This window comes from Ambystoma mexicanum, chromosome 14 (assembly GCF_040938575.1).
Source record: "Ambystoma mexicanum isolate Mex_15411 chromosome 14, UKY_AmexF1_1, whole genome shotgun sequence".
Classification (NCBI taxonomy): domain Eukaryota; kingdom Metazoa; phylum Chordata; class Amphibia; order Caudata; family Ambystomatidae; genus Ambystoma; species Ambystoma mexicanum.
The window spans coordinates 615,379,646-615,392,034 of record NC_090940.1 but is presented as its reverse complement, the minus strand read 5'-3'; the positions used below and the strand labels follow the sequence as shown (position 1 = coordinate 615,392,034).

The 12,389-nt window shown below is 44.7% G+C and overlaps 1 protein-coding gene across 3 annotated transcripts in view; it reads left to right on the top strand.

Moving 5' to 3' along the window:
* Positions 1-12,389, top strand: part of GPATCH2L (G-patch domain containing 2 like) — a 281,236-nt gene that overhangs the window by 18,616 nt on the left and 250,231 nt on the right. For all 3 annotated transcript variants that reach the window (XM_069638026.1, XM_069638027.1, XM_069638028.1), the window contains exon 2: positions 10,654-11,324. In XM_069638026.1, coding sequence (XP_069494127.1) covers positions 10,663-11,324 — 662 coding nt within the window. In that variant the 5' untranslated portion in view covers positions 10,654-10,662. The remainder of the gene's footprint in view (positions 1-10,653; positions 11,325-12,389) is intronic.

Sequence of the window (12,389 nt, the reverse complement as noted above, 5' to 3'; positions counted from 1 at the left end):
CTTCTTATTAAGGGGCCTAGTAGAGAAAGTGAATTTCATTGAAGGGTTTGTGCCCATGCTGGGCATGACTGATCCGATTAGAGCAAAATATGGTGTAGGCTGTGATCAGAAACCTGTAACATCTATTACTTGTCAAACATCTTTCACTGAGCCTAATGTTGCGAATGAGATAAAGTGCGATCTAGTTTGCTTGTCCGTTAACACTGCCCCTATGTCAGCAGTGGGGGTTCAACCAAGCGCGACAGAAGGAGGCAATAGTGCTCCAGTTCTGAATAACAGCATTCCCCCAACCTCTGACATTGACTCCACTGAGGTTGATGCAAATGTTATATTTGCTCCTACAGCATGCTTATTGCCCCCTCCAGAAATGTCGGCAAACAAGATCAAAAATGTTAAAAAAAAAAAAAGTGAATGGATCACTTGTTCAGAGTAAAAAAATCTCTTTGAAATTCCTGCGATCGATCAAAGCTCAGACAGAAGTCCTTTCGGAAGACTGCAATGCCTCAGGGTTATCCAGTGCTGAGACAACTGTCTCTGGTAACATTCATAATCTAAGATTGGCATCTATTCGAAAATCTGGGAATGGCATTAAGCTAAATGCTGTTGCTGGTTCTGTAAAGGGAAGCAATCCGTTAATAACGAAATATCTAAAACCTAAACTATAAATTGCTGTGACTGTCCCCTTGAATATAAGTTTGCTTTCTACCTACTCAGCTGGAGTTCGAGGATGATGTGATTGAACCCGCTGATAGGGTAAAAGCTGCCCTCTTGGAAGTGTCGCTAGTTATGGGTAATGGACACGAGGAAGAGGAAATTGTCTCCTCTACTTTAGTGGCTCCAATATCATTGGGGGGATTGCACCCAACAGCCTTTACTGTATTCCATCTCATTTAAAATCACCAGCCTTAGTGGTGGAATCCCCACATTTCTGTACATTAGAAGATAGGAGGAGACTAGCACTCCAGCCCCCCCACCCCAGAGCTGCAGAATTTAATCAATTACGTGCCCATAAAGGCCCGAATAAGGCTTCTACTTTTAAATTATCTCGGAAGGAAGAGGTAAAAGAAACTGATCAACTGCAGGTTATGCCTGAGTGTGGGGTGCACTCAGCGGATGATTTTATCTATGCTTGAAAACGCACTTTTAGGGTAAAGGATTTTTATCCACTTAACTGGCAATGTATTTTAGCTTTGTTAAGAGAAATTCACACCCTTCATTTATTAACATCTAAAGATATTGCCCAAATCATTTTTCATGATTTTAGACCGGTGGACATGGTTAAAGTGGGCTTTTACTCCATGTTGATTATACATCTGGTGGTATCAGAGTCAGCAAGTTTATTAAATTTGGGTTATCAACTGTCCGAAGACAGAGGTGGTGGGCCTGATTGTAATCCCAGAGAACCCCTGCTTATTAATTTAAAATTGGACGCACCTAGTGTTAAGGGTACAAGTCACCCACGTTCAGGCAAACGATCTGTGGTCTATGATTGGTCACACATAACTTCTCTTCGTGAACAAAATTGTGTGCCAAGGGGCTCAAATTCAACAAATTCCAATGGGATCATACCGTGGAATACGTGTGGCGTTAACCACCTCTATATTAATGACGTGATTTGGAAAACAGCGGACTTGATATGTTTACAGGAACTTTCATGCTAGATATTCCTTTTGTTGATGGCTTCTCAATTATCCATGTACCTGCCAGGAAAGGCACAAGAGTAGCTCCATTGGGAGTCTTGTTAGTGCCTGGCGGGTCTATCCAGGGTCTGATATTGAAAATCTCTCCTTGGGCCGTGCAGATAGTTTGGGTACAAGCATTTCATGGTGGGACGTGGGCGTAAGCTCCTGGATATTCCGTGTTGAATATCTATTTTAACCCTGCTGCAGCATCTTTGGAGGATTCTTTGCTTGCTATAACCAATGTTATTGACTCCCATAGTTTACTTAATAATTTTCATTTTATTATTATGGGAGACTTTAACTCAGAGTGTTTAGATGGTCACTGGTATGACAGGGGTTCTATATATTCGTATAGTGATCACTCCCAATTGTTTGTTCTGGTTAAGAGGGTTCTGTGTCTCTATCTTAAGGACACATGTACCAGTTCCAGTTGAGATGAGAGCATGTAATTTTATAGCAACCTAGTATAGCTACGCGCTTTAACATTAAGGCCGGTTGGGAATTGTTTGATGCGTTCTCCTTAATGTCGCCCCAGTCCTTTGGATCTTATGTACAGGTTATCCTTCGAGGGCTCACTTTCTCAAAATGCCAAGATGGGTCATTGAGAAGCATTCCGTTTAGATCATAAATATAATCTAATGATCAGTTCAAGGACGAAACAACTTAGAAGAGAGATTCCGAAAGCAAGGATGTTGGGTGAGACTGGAATTCCAATCATCAGAAGATCCAAGCTAGCCTACAGAAACTGGGTGAGGGGTTATAGAAACATACTGTTTCAAAGAGATGCAGAACATATGTTGTCTGCACTTTCTAATAAAGATTCCTTGTGATTCTGGAAATTAATAAGAGGGGGCCATGTGCAATCTACCCTGCAGCTACAGCCTATTTCAAGCTCAATTTGGGTGTCATACCTTGGAAAATTGTATGCTGGTCATCCCTCGGTGGTCATCTGCCCGATGCAGTGCAACATTGCTCCTAATGGGATTCAATCTTGGGAAATTCTGTATATAGAAATCGAGGGTATCTTGTTAGCTATTAAAAAGGCTACGTCCACAAACGCACCTGGGCCTCTCTAACCTTACTTTAAAATCTGCTCCCAGCTGTGGGCAGCAGTCCTTTTAGTCCTAGTCCAGAATATCCTTGTTTTTCCTCGGTTTCCCCAGTTTTGGAAGGATGCAATAGTAGTTGAGATCTTCAAGAAGGGAGATAGGTCGGAACCTGCGAATTACCGCCCAATCTCCCTTTTTCGGTCATTAAAGATGGTGGCTGACTATTTTGGGGATTTGGGCTTGGACATAAATGTGCCAAAGTCTAAGATACTTGCTATGAATCGACGTAGGACTCTTGCATGGAGGCCTCAGTTTGTGTGGTACATAAATAGTTCCAGAATGGAGGAGGTTTACGAATTCAAATATCTTGGTGTTGTCTTGCAAGCAAAAAGGTCTCTGGTTCTAGCGAACCAGGCTCTTAAACTCAAAGCAATTGCAGCAACAACTATATTACGTGTTTTGGATAGGAAATCCAGGCGCTTCTGCCTCTTACCAGTGGTGAAAATGTACAACCAAATTTTGGTTCTAAAATTGATCTACGGACCGGAGGTGTGAGAGGAATGGCTACTCTGGCCAAGGCTCTAGTCGTTCAAATGAAAGCGAGTGCTGGCACTTCCCATAGGCACTCCAATGGCAGCCCTATGCCATATTTTGGGTCCTGTTCCGCTGAAAGTACTACCTGGGGTAGAATTTTATTAGTAAGAAGTATTCTGTTCCCTCCAGCTTTTTCTCCTTTTGTGCACCTTAATGCCCTCGTTAATGTGTGCGATTGCGTCTCCTTGAATTCCTCGAATGAAGGTGTTTTAGCTGCCCTGGAAGTAAATGGTATACCGTGGGAAGATTTGGAGTATAGACCATCCAGGGTCAAGAAGACATTATTTTAAAATGCTTGGGTTCTAAATAGACACTATCTTGAGACTTATACAATTATTGCTCATTTCTCTTGGGTTGTCAAACCATACAATCAAATACAGAAATGTATGGGAAGATATCCGTCCAAACAAGCAAGGGAATTCTGCTTACCTGTAAAGTTAAACTTACTGTTAACTAACAATGTCTTAGGTGCAAGGAACAGATTGCCGAAGGAACAACGAGTGTGCCGCCTAATGTAAGAACTGTAACGAAACCTTAAAGCATGTCATTATTGACTGTCCAGCCCTCGTTAAAAATGATATTTTAAACCCAGACCATTGTTTACATGGAACATCGTGTGGTGGAAATGTCTTTTAGAGCCAACTGATTAACTTGTTATAACTATGATGAATTTAGTAAAACAATATAGAGATGGACTCTAAGACTATTTTAATAGAATGTAATCTTCGGAATTGTATATGCGATTTTACTCTCTCTCTTTTTGCTAGTTGTTTTAAAAATATATTTTGTGTGTTCTGTGTATGAATTGATTATATGTTTTCTGGTTGCTATATCTTTGCTTGAGGTGTGTAAAGTTTCACTTGTTGAAGCTAGGTCACACAATAAAAAATTGAATTGAAAGTGCTGGCCAAGTTCTTGCTTTCTTTTCTAGAAATGCTAGCCAAAACACCAATTGCAAGAGAAGACCACCGGCAGGACTGCAGCCCATCAGTGTCCCAAACAATCCAATGCCAGACCTCAGTTGGGGAGAGCCAGAGCTCCGACACACCTGGTTCAACCCCTATGTGATCAGTGTAACAAGGGAGAGAACAACTGAATAAGGAGCCAGAGCTCCTCCGTGGCGTGTTAGGCACCGCACACCAATCACCAGGCTCGGCATGCACGGTAGAGAAACGCTGCAGCTGCCCTAGACCACGAGGGACTCGAAGCTGAGTCGCAACAGCTTACTAAAAAAACTGAACTTTCCTTAAGGGGAACAGTGCCAATGTACCCTAAAACGAACTTTGTCAATTTGCATCTCGGGCTGCTGTTGTTGCCTCATGGCATCCCCACACAAAGAAAAGGGTCTGGTCTTAACTGTCTTTTTGAATCCTTCTATAATTCTGATCCCTCTCGGGCAGAGAAGATAAGGCCAGAGAGCCCAACAGAGGAGCGGGAGGGGGATCGAAGAACACAGAAGAACTTGAAAGTTGCGGGTTGTTTGGTGGAGAAGAATTGTAGAACAGGTGAGAGTAGCAAATGTGATTAGGAGAGGCAGTGAATGCGAGAATGAAAGTGGGGTGCCTGAGAAGTTGGGATGGTGGAGTAGTAGTGTACCAGAGGGCATAGTAGTTTGGAGGGGGAGTGGTAGAGTATAGGCAGGAGTAGTAACATCAAAGAGTGATGGCAGTAGTATCCGTGCCAATCTGCTTTCTATGGGTTTGGCAACAATGCTTGACTGTATGTTAACCCTAAGGAAGATCCCAAGATCTGATAAGACAACAGAGCTTTGTGTCTAGATCGCCGCTGTTGTGGGAGCGAGCGAAAGGGCTAAAGAGGAGAGCTTAGTCGTGACTTGGTTAGTGTCGATGTGTTCACGGCTAGGCCTGTCGTGGGAGGCTGTGTCTGTAGTGTAAGGTGGTAGGAGATATTGGAGGGGATACGGTTAGTCTGGGGAATGGGGTGGTCGGCAACGTTAACCAACCTGCAACCCTGTACTCCCACCACTGGCCTCTTGCATACAGGTCCAGTCGCAGCAATATACCCAGAGAATGTCCCTGGGTGCTGCTTGCTCAGCTACACCTACAGTGCAGATTGTACTATTGTCCTGGTACCAGCGACATTCTCTCTGCAGTGCTCTATACTTTATAATCATCTACATTTAAAATATCAATTTATTGCTGCACTTAGGTGGTACCCACCTCAGCACTTTAAACTCTTGCATACAGGAGGCATTTCAATAGCTCATACTGTCCCTGTAAATCATGCTCCCTTTCACTCACATCGATACATTGTATCCCATGTGCAACAAGACAAGCATCTGAGAGCTGGTAGGTGAGGGGGAGGGGCAGTCTGTTAACTCCAGTCAATTACCATAAGCTAAAGCCGACTGTTATGGGAGCAAGAACCTTTGGTTCAGAGAAAGGGCTACTTAGAATTCGGAGCCAAAGTCTCCTATTTCTCTTTCCTTAGCATGCTGGCTGACATATGCCTGAGCTCACTCTACCATGCCCAGGTGATGTGCTCAGTGCCATTGCTGGGAATTCTGCCTGTCGTGGCCAGGGCAAGAAGACATTTGCAGGCATTGGTCGGGGCAGGAATTAGAATCCCTGCTCATTTCGCCCAGGGGTCTTGCTCGTTGTTTCCCCCTTCAGACCCCAATCATTCTCACACAGTCCAGAATGAAAATCCTCCCTGCATCGACATCAACACACACAAACTCGCCAGGTTTTGTCGTGGCACCAGGCCTTCGGTATCATGCAGAGCTGAATAGATTGAGGGTGAATATCAAAAAAGGTGATCTCTGGAGAAAGGACAAATTATTGTAGGTTCACCAATGATTTGTTCATTTCTGAAAATAAATGAACACACTTAATGTAAAAAGAACACATTCAACTAATGTACTTCAAATTGACGAATGACTCATTTTTCACACCATAAACAGCCATTTCGCTACATTTGTCTCTAAAAGTTCTCATAGATGTAACCGATAGAGCTGTGCAAGGCGCTGCATCGTTTTGTCACTCAGTTGCTCCTTGTCATTCAACAGGGGTCTTCATTCCTGCACATGAATGACCTCTCCACAATGAACATGGATACACAATTCACGGGCCCAAAAGCGCTCTGGTGCACGTCCTATCCAGAGAATTGTTTAACCATCAAGAAGCCGCGCGTCGGGAGCTTGTGCCTCACCACTATTGCCTTCTTTAACTTTTTGTTGTTGTTGTTATTTCAGCCATTTTACAAGATATAAAAAGACAGCACCATTACAACAAACAAGTAAATGTTAAAGGTTCTATGTGATAATTCAGCATGTTGAAGACTGAACACAAAACAGATTTATTTTGGGTGGTCTCCAAAATGCTGAATGATCACATTCTCCTGCCACGTGCCCCCCAACTCCCCAGCTCAACACCAGAGCCCCAACCCCCTCACAAATCCGATCCCCCGCCGGACCCGAGTTTTTTTTGTAAATCGGGGAGTTTCAGCCCCTGAGCCTCCCTTTCTTCCCATTTATCCCCACCTACCCAGCCAAAAGCCTTTCTCCCCTCCCACCACAGACACATTAGCGGGCTGACAAAAAACACATGCACTTTCATTTACCCGCTCCTCGCCCCACCCCCAAAATGGTATTAAGTGAAAGTTTTTTTAAAACTTTGTCGAAAATTTAAAAGACTGATTTACAAAGACCACTCGGAGTGATCTTTCAAAATATTTTGTGCCCCTGCCATGACGGGCAGGCGAAGACGGAAGTCTGCTGTGAGGTGGGTATTGTCTGCATGCCTGTGTATATGTTGTTGGATAATGTTTGAAGTGTGGAGGGGAGAGGACTGGGGAGATGGTGTGTGCTTGTGTGGAGGAGTGTTTGTTGCATGGAGGGGGGCGGGTGGGTGGGTGAGTAAGTGTGTGTGTGTTTGCCAGTGTGCGTGTATCTCTCTATGAGGGTGATGGGCAGACATGGTTATGGTGGGAGCGGGCCTGGGATTAAAGAGGGGTTTGGGGGAGAAACCCCCTGATTGTAAGCGTGAGGGCAAGCAGGAGATTGGTTTTCATAGGGGTCGGAGGCTAAATGGTGATAAATGTCGAATATTAAAGGCAGCACCAAATCGGCCAAAAAAATTGGCAATTTTTGCTTTTGGCATGTAATATTTGAAAAGATCACATAGAACCCCACACAGATTACTCACACAGACACACACAAACAAAACATGAACAAAAACATTCACCAAACACTTACATGGTCCGCCAGCGACTCCCCTCTTTTGGCTCCGCCAGGCCTGTCAGCCCCTGCGCACATTTGCGTGCGTCGCAGGGTCTGGCAGTTCAATTTAGAAAGACCGATCAGAGCGGTATCAGAGCAGTCTATCTAAATGGGTAATTAAATAAAACGATTTTTAAAAAATCCATATTAAATGATATTTTTCGAAATATAAACGCTTACTCTATAGTAGTTTTTTAAAAACTGTTGTGCATATTCATATTCAAGAAGATTGTTAGTTGTCTGAGGGAACTGGTTGAGGCTATAGAAGGACATCATCTGTCTAACCCCATATATTTGCCCAGTTCGATCCTTCCTAGGCAATCTTTTTTTTTTTTTTTTTAAAGGGAGTGGGGGACCAGGGGAGGGGGTTAGTAGTTTACTATGGTGATAATGGTTGAGACCTGAAAACCATTGGCCTACTCCCTCTTCCCCAGCCCCAGATGAGTAATGGCATTTAGCTTTTTATTTTGTTAATAGCTGGGACTGGGCCATGGGCACGGCCCTGTCAGAGGGTAAGGGAGCCCGAACCCTAACAACCACCTGGGTGCTCGAGCGAGTCTCAGCAGGCCCCCTTCCTGATCCTTCTTACCTGGCAAGGCCATGGCGGGCTTGTTGCGGGAACCGCCAGAGCAGGGAAGAAAGCCGTAGTCATGAACTGCGCCGCAGCAGACTGTGCAGCACTGAGGGGTGCCATGAGCAGCACAATACCGGCCGCCTTAAGGGAAGCCACAGAGACTCTTCAAGTCACCACAGCGTCCAGAAATGGAGCCTTCACAGGAGTAGTACTACTCTAGCTACTAACCTCCTGTTATGGACACCTGGATTAGGGAGGTCGGAAAGACTGGGAAAGTTGAGAGAGAGAGAGAGAGAGAGAGGGACGGCCCTAGCGTCAAGCACCCTCACGCTTAAGAAGACGGAAAACCCTAAAGTTCTCTTTTTAGGAACCTAAGGCCATTCCAAGTTTAATAAACGCCCAAGGCCATTCCAAGTTTAATGAACACCCATGGACTATCAGACAGCCTGAGCGTGGTTATTTGTGGCAGACGCCCCGTCATCAGCATATTCAGTACCGTTTGTAGCTTTACCACTGGTCAAATATCGCCCACTTTTATTAATGTTACATTTTGTATCCTGCTCATTAAAACATTGTAACAGTAGGGTGTTCAATAGTGGATTTCGGCTATGGCACAACTAAATAGTACTAGTTACGTTGAAAGGTGCTTTCCCTAAGATCATCAATTTTCTCCTTAATTATTTTTATTCTGTCAATTAACTGGGTCAGCGCGCATAAGGTCCACATCTATTACCAACTTTTAAACTGTGCAGCGTTGCTACTTGGTACTTGCATTATTCTTTCTTTATATTCATGTGTTCATTGACGAAATTACAGCAATTTCTGTCAATGCACTGGTTGTCAATCTGGAAAAACTCCCAGTTCTACTATGCACAGTCAATATCACTTCATTAGGTTTAAACAACAGTTTATCCCTTCTAAAGCCATAGCCATGGAAAAAGGTCTAGTGTTAATGGGAAGAAGTCTAAGACAATGGTATGTGTACCAAACTGCTATAAGGCATGTGAAATGGATTTAGCAGATGTCGATGATAAAACTGAAGAGGTTTATAATTTTGACTATCTGGGCCTGTGATTGATGAATGTGGGTTCATGGAAATAGCCGTTGGAGAGGAGTAAACTCCCATTAGCGTGGAGTAGCTCAGCTACATAGGTTTAGTGCCTCTTTTGGCAATCCTGGGATAAGACAAACACTTATAAAATGCAGGCAGTTCCCTCTTTGCACACTGAGCAGGAATGTGGGGCTATCAAAACTGTAAAAAGCCTAAGGACTTTAGAACATGTGTTCATAAAAAGGTCTTTGGATTATCCTCTGGTGCCCCAAATGCAGATATACGTCTTGAGGTGGATCTGACCACTATTGATGATGTTGCACAGCGTAGACATGTGTTGTGTTGGATAACCGTTTGGGCGTACCCTCATCTGAATATGTACTGGGTGTTGTGATGGATATTTTGAACCCTGCAAGAGGTATGCTGCAAAATTCTTAAGGGGGGCCTGGCCACGCAGGACTCGTTTATGTCTGTCCCGATCTACATTTGGGGAACACAATTGTTGCTAATTCCTCTTTCTCACCTCAGACGAGGCACAGCAAGTTTGCGGATCGGGAGAATGATTTGAGGCTCAGCAGCTGAAAGCAGCTCCTGGGTTTCAGGTATTTCCAAGTAAGTAGGAACAACCGCTGGGGAACGAGGGGCTACTACATAGCATACAGCAAAGCAAATTCCCCATGAGCTGCAAACTATAACTTTTTGTCCATTGTATAGGACCCAACTGTCTGAAATGTCTGCCCTGATGCTCCTTAGTACGCACCCCCAAATAAGCTAGAGTTAATGCCACCTACATATGTGTGTATCGCACCCGTTGGCATGGGGAGTGAAAAATGCCTGGTTCTTTGCTAGCCAGGGTCTTCATGTTTATAAGCAGGAGGTAAACAGTTCACAACAAGCTCAGAACCTCGTCCACGCAGGCAAATAGTTGCCGAATTTCAGGCTATCCATGTTTGTGTCTGTTTCAGAAAATAACATGATTAAATGAGGTAAATCGTTTCACTGGCAGGTCGGGCACAGAGGGCTAGCACCTGGACTCCAACTGGCAACATGCAATTCTTTTAATATTCCTTTGCTTTTCACCTTGCGTTTTACATAAATGCCTCCAACCAATTTGTTTTTTTATCAGACAGCGTTTATATTATTTTGGCTGGCTTCTAATGATGCACACAAGCGCACATTTGTCATAGCTGTTAAATTGAGTACCAGAGTGTGAGATGTGTTTTTGATGCACTAGAGCGTTGGGTTTGGATTCAGGATTTAAAGGTCACTTCATCGCCATGTCTCATAATGCATTTAGATGCTTCATTGCTTTTGTGACATGGTATTTGTCTCAAGGATTCATCTGCCCCCATCATTTTGTCCATCCACTCCTAACTATGTTCTCTCCATCCCTGCTCCTTATCTACTCCATGTGTATAGCTGTTGGGTAGTCTCTAACTGTTTGATGTGTTTTTAATTTGCAGACCTCCGCAATGGATGAACTTGTTCATGATTTGGCCTCTGCCCTGGAGCAGACATCTGAGCAGCACAAGCTGGATGATCTTTGGGAGGAGATGTCCCTCAGCCCCAGGCAACAGCGCCGCCAGTTGCGTAAGCGTCGAGGCCGAAAGCGCCGTTCTGACTTCACTCACCCACAGGAGCATGCTCACGGCTACAGTGAGGCATCCGAGTCCAGTTTGGAAGAGACAGCTGGCAAAGACTGCCGGGAGGTGGTTACTGTGAACTACAGTGACTCTGATGATATGCTTGTGGCAAGCAGGCACCCGTCGCTCGGAACCACCCTGAAGAGCAAGCCACATACCTGGCATGAGTCAGACTCATTCACAGAGAATGCTCCCTGCAGGCCCTCGAGGCGGCGACGAAAGGTGAAGCGCGTGGCAGTAGAAGTGGCAACCAGCCTCCAGCAGAAGCTCAAAGTGTCCGAGTGGGGCTGTGAGAGGGGCTGCAGGTTCAAATCAGCAAAAAAACAACGGCTGTCCAGATGGAAAGAGAATGCTCCATGGGGGTCCTCTGGCCACAGCCTTTGTGAATCCGCAGAAAACAGGACATTCTTGGGAAAGGAAGTGAGGAAAGAGCGGATGGAGTGTGAAGCTGATGAGCAGAAGCAGGGGTCCGATGAAAACATGTCTGAATGGTGAGGCCATGCTTCATTAGCCGAAGTGAACATCAATCTTTCTGGTAGGGTGCAATGCTTTCGGGAGGGAACTGATGTGTGGTGGCTCATAGCTGAGTGCCTTTACATTAGATGGTGCTTACTGGTGAAGTGAGGATTGTAACTGTTTGTGATATGTACATCTAAGTGTTTGCTAGGGAGTTGCATTGAGTCGCCAATGACTGATTAAGATAAGAATTATGAAATGCTCCTAGACTTTCAGATCTGCCACGGGGATACTCTGATACCAGTAGAAATGGTGATCAATGTCTACGGCTCCCACGTAAGCGGATCTCCATGCATGACTCCACAAACATCCAGTAGTAGTGCTCAGAACTGATGCCAGGTCTGTGGCTCAGTGGACTAATGCATCCACTACAGGGGCCTGTGTTGGACTGCATGGCCAAAGATTAAAAACCCAGCAGGTCTACTCAGCCTTTCGGCCTTCTGAGGTTGATTAAAATGAGTACCATTGAGTTGGGTAATAATAAATCTGCTTTCAGTCAATGGCGCCAAGATACCCCGCTAGGGGTGAACGTGTGCCCTCAAATGCACCTGTTAGGTTTTGTTAGGCTGGATTTCACAGAAACTGAAAGACTTTTGGATCCATCAGTTTTGATCTTGCTGGAACTATAATGGAGCGAGAGCAAGCGACTGATCGAATGGGAGCGAGAGAATTCTGAGGCTATGGTCCCGACTATGTGTTCATGGACGTACGACGTCCTTTCATCGGCGTATATTTCAAAGCATGGCATTTAAACATGCACATTATAATGAAAATGTCCATCAATTCTTTTAGGGGGGGTGGGAAAAGGCAGATAAGTGTTTGGGTAGGTAGTGAATAGGTAAAAATAGGTGGAGGAAAAATGGGGGGGTTGGTAGTTTCAGATCCCACAACAGAGGCTATGCGATCTCTCCTAATAGCAGTGTCTGGACAGGACTGGAGGGATACCACAACATAGGGTTTAGGCAGGACCATGCCATCAGTCATTAGAAGAGTCCTGTTGGGGTTAGTGTCAGGAATCTGGGATCCTACAACAGGAGGGT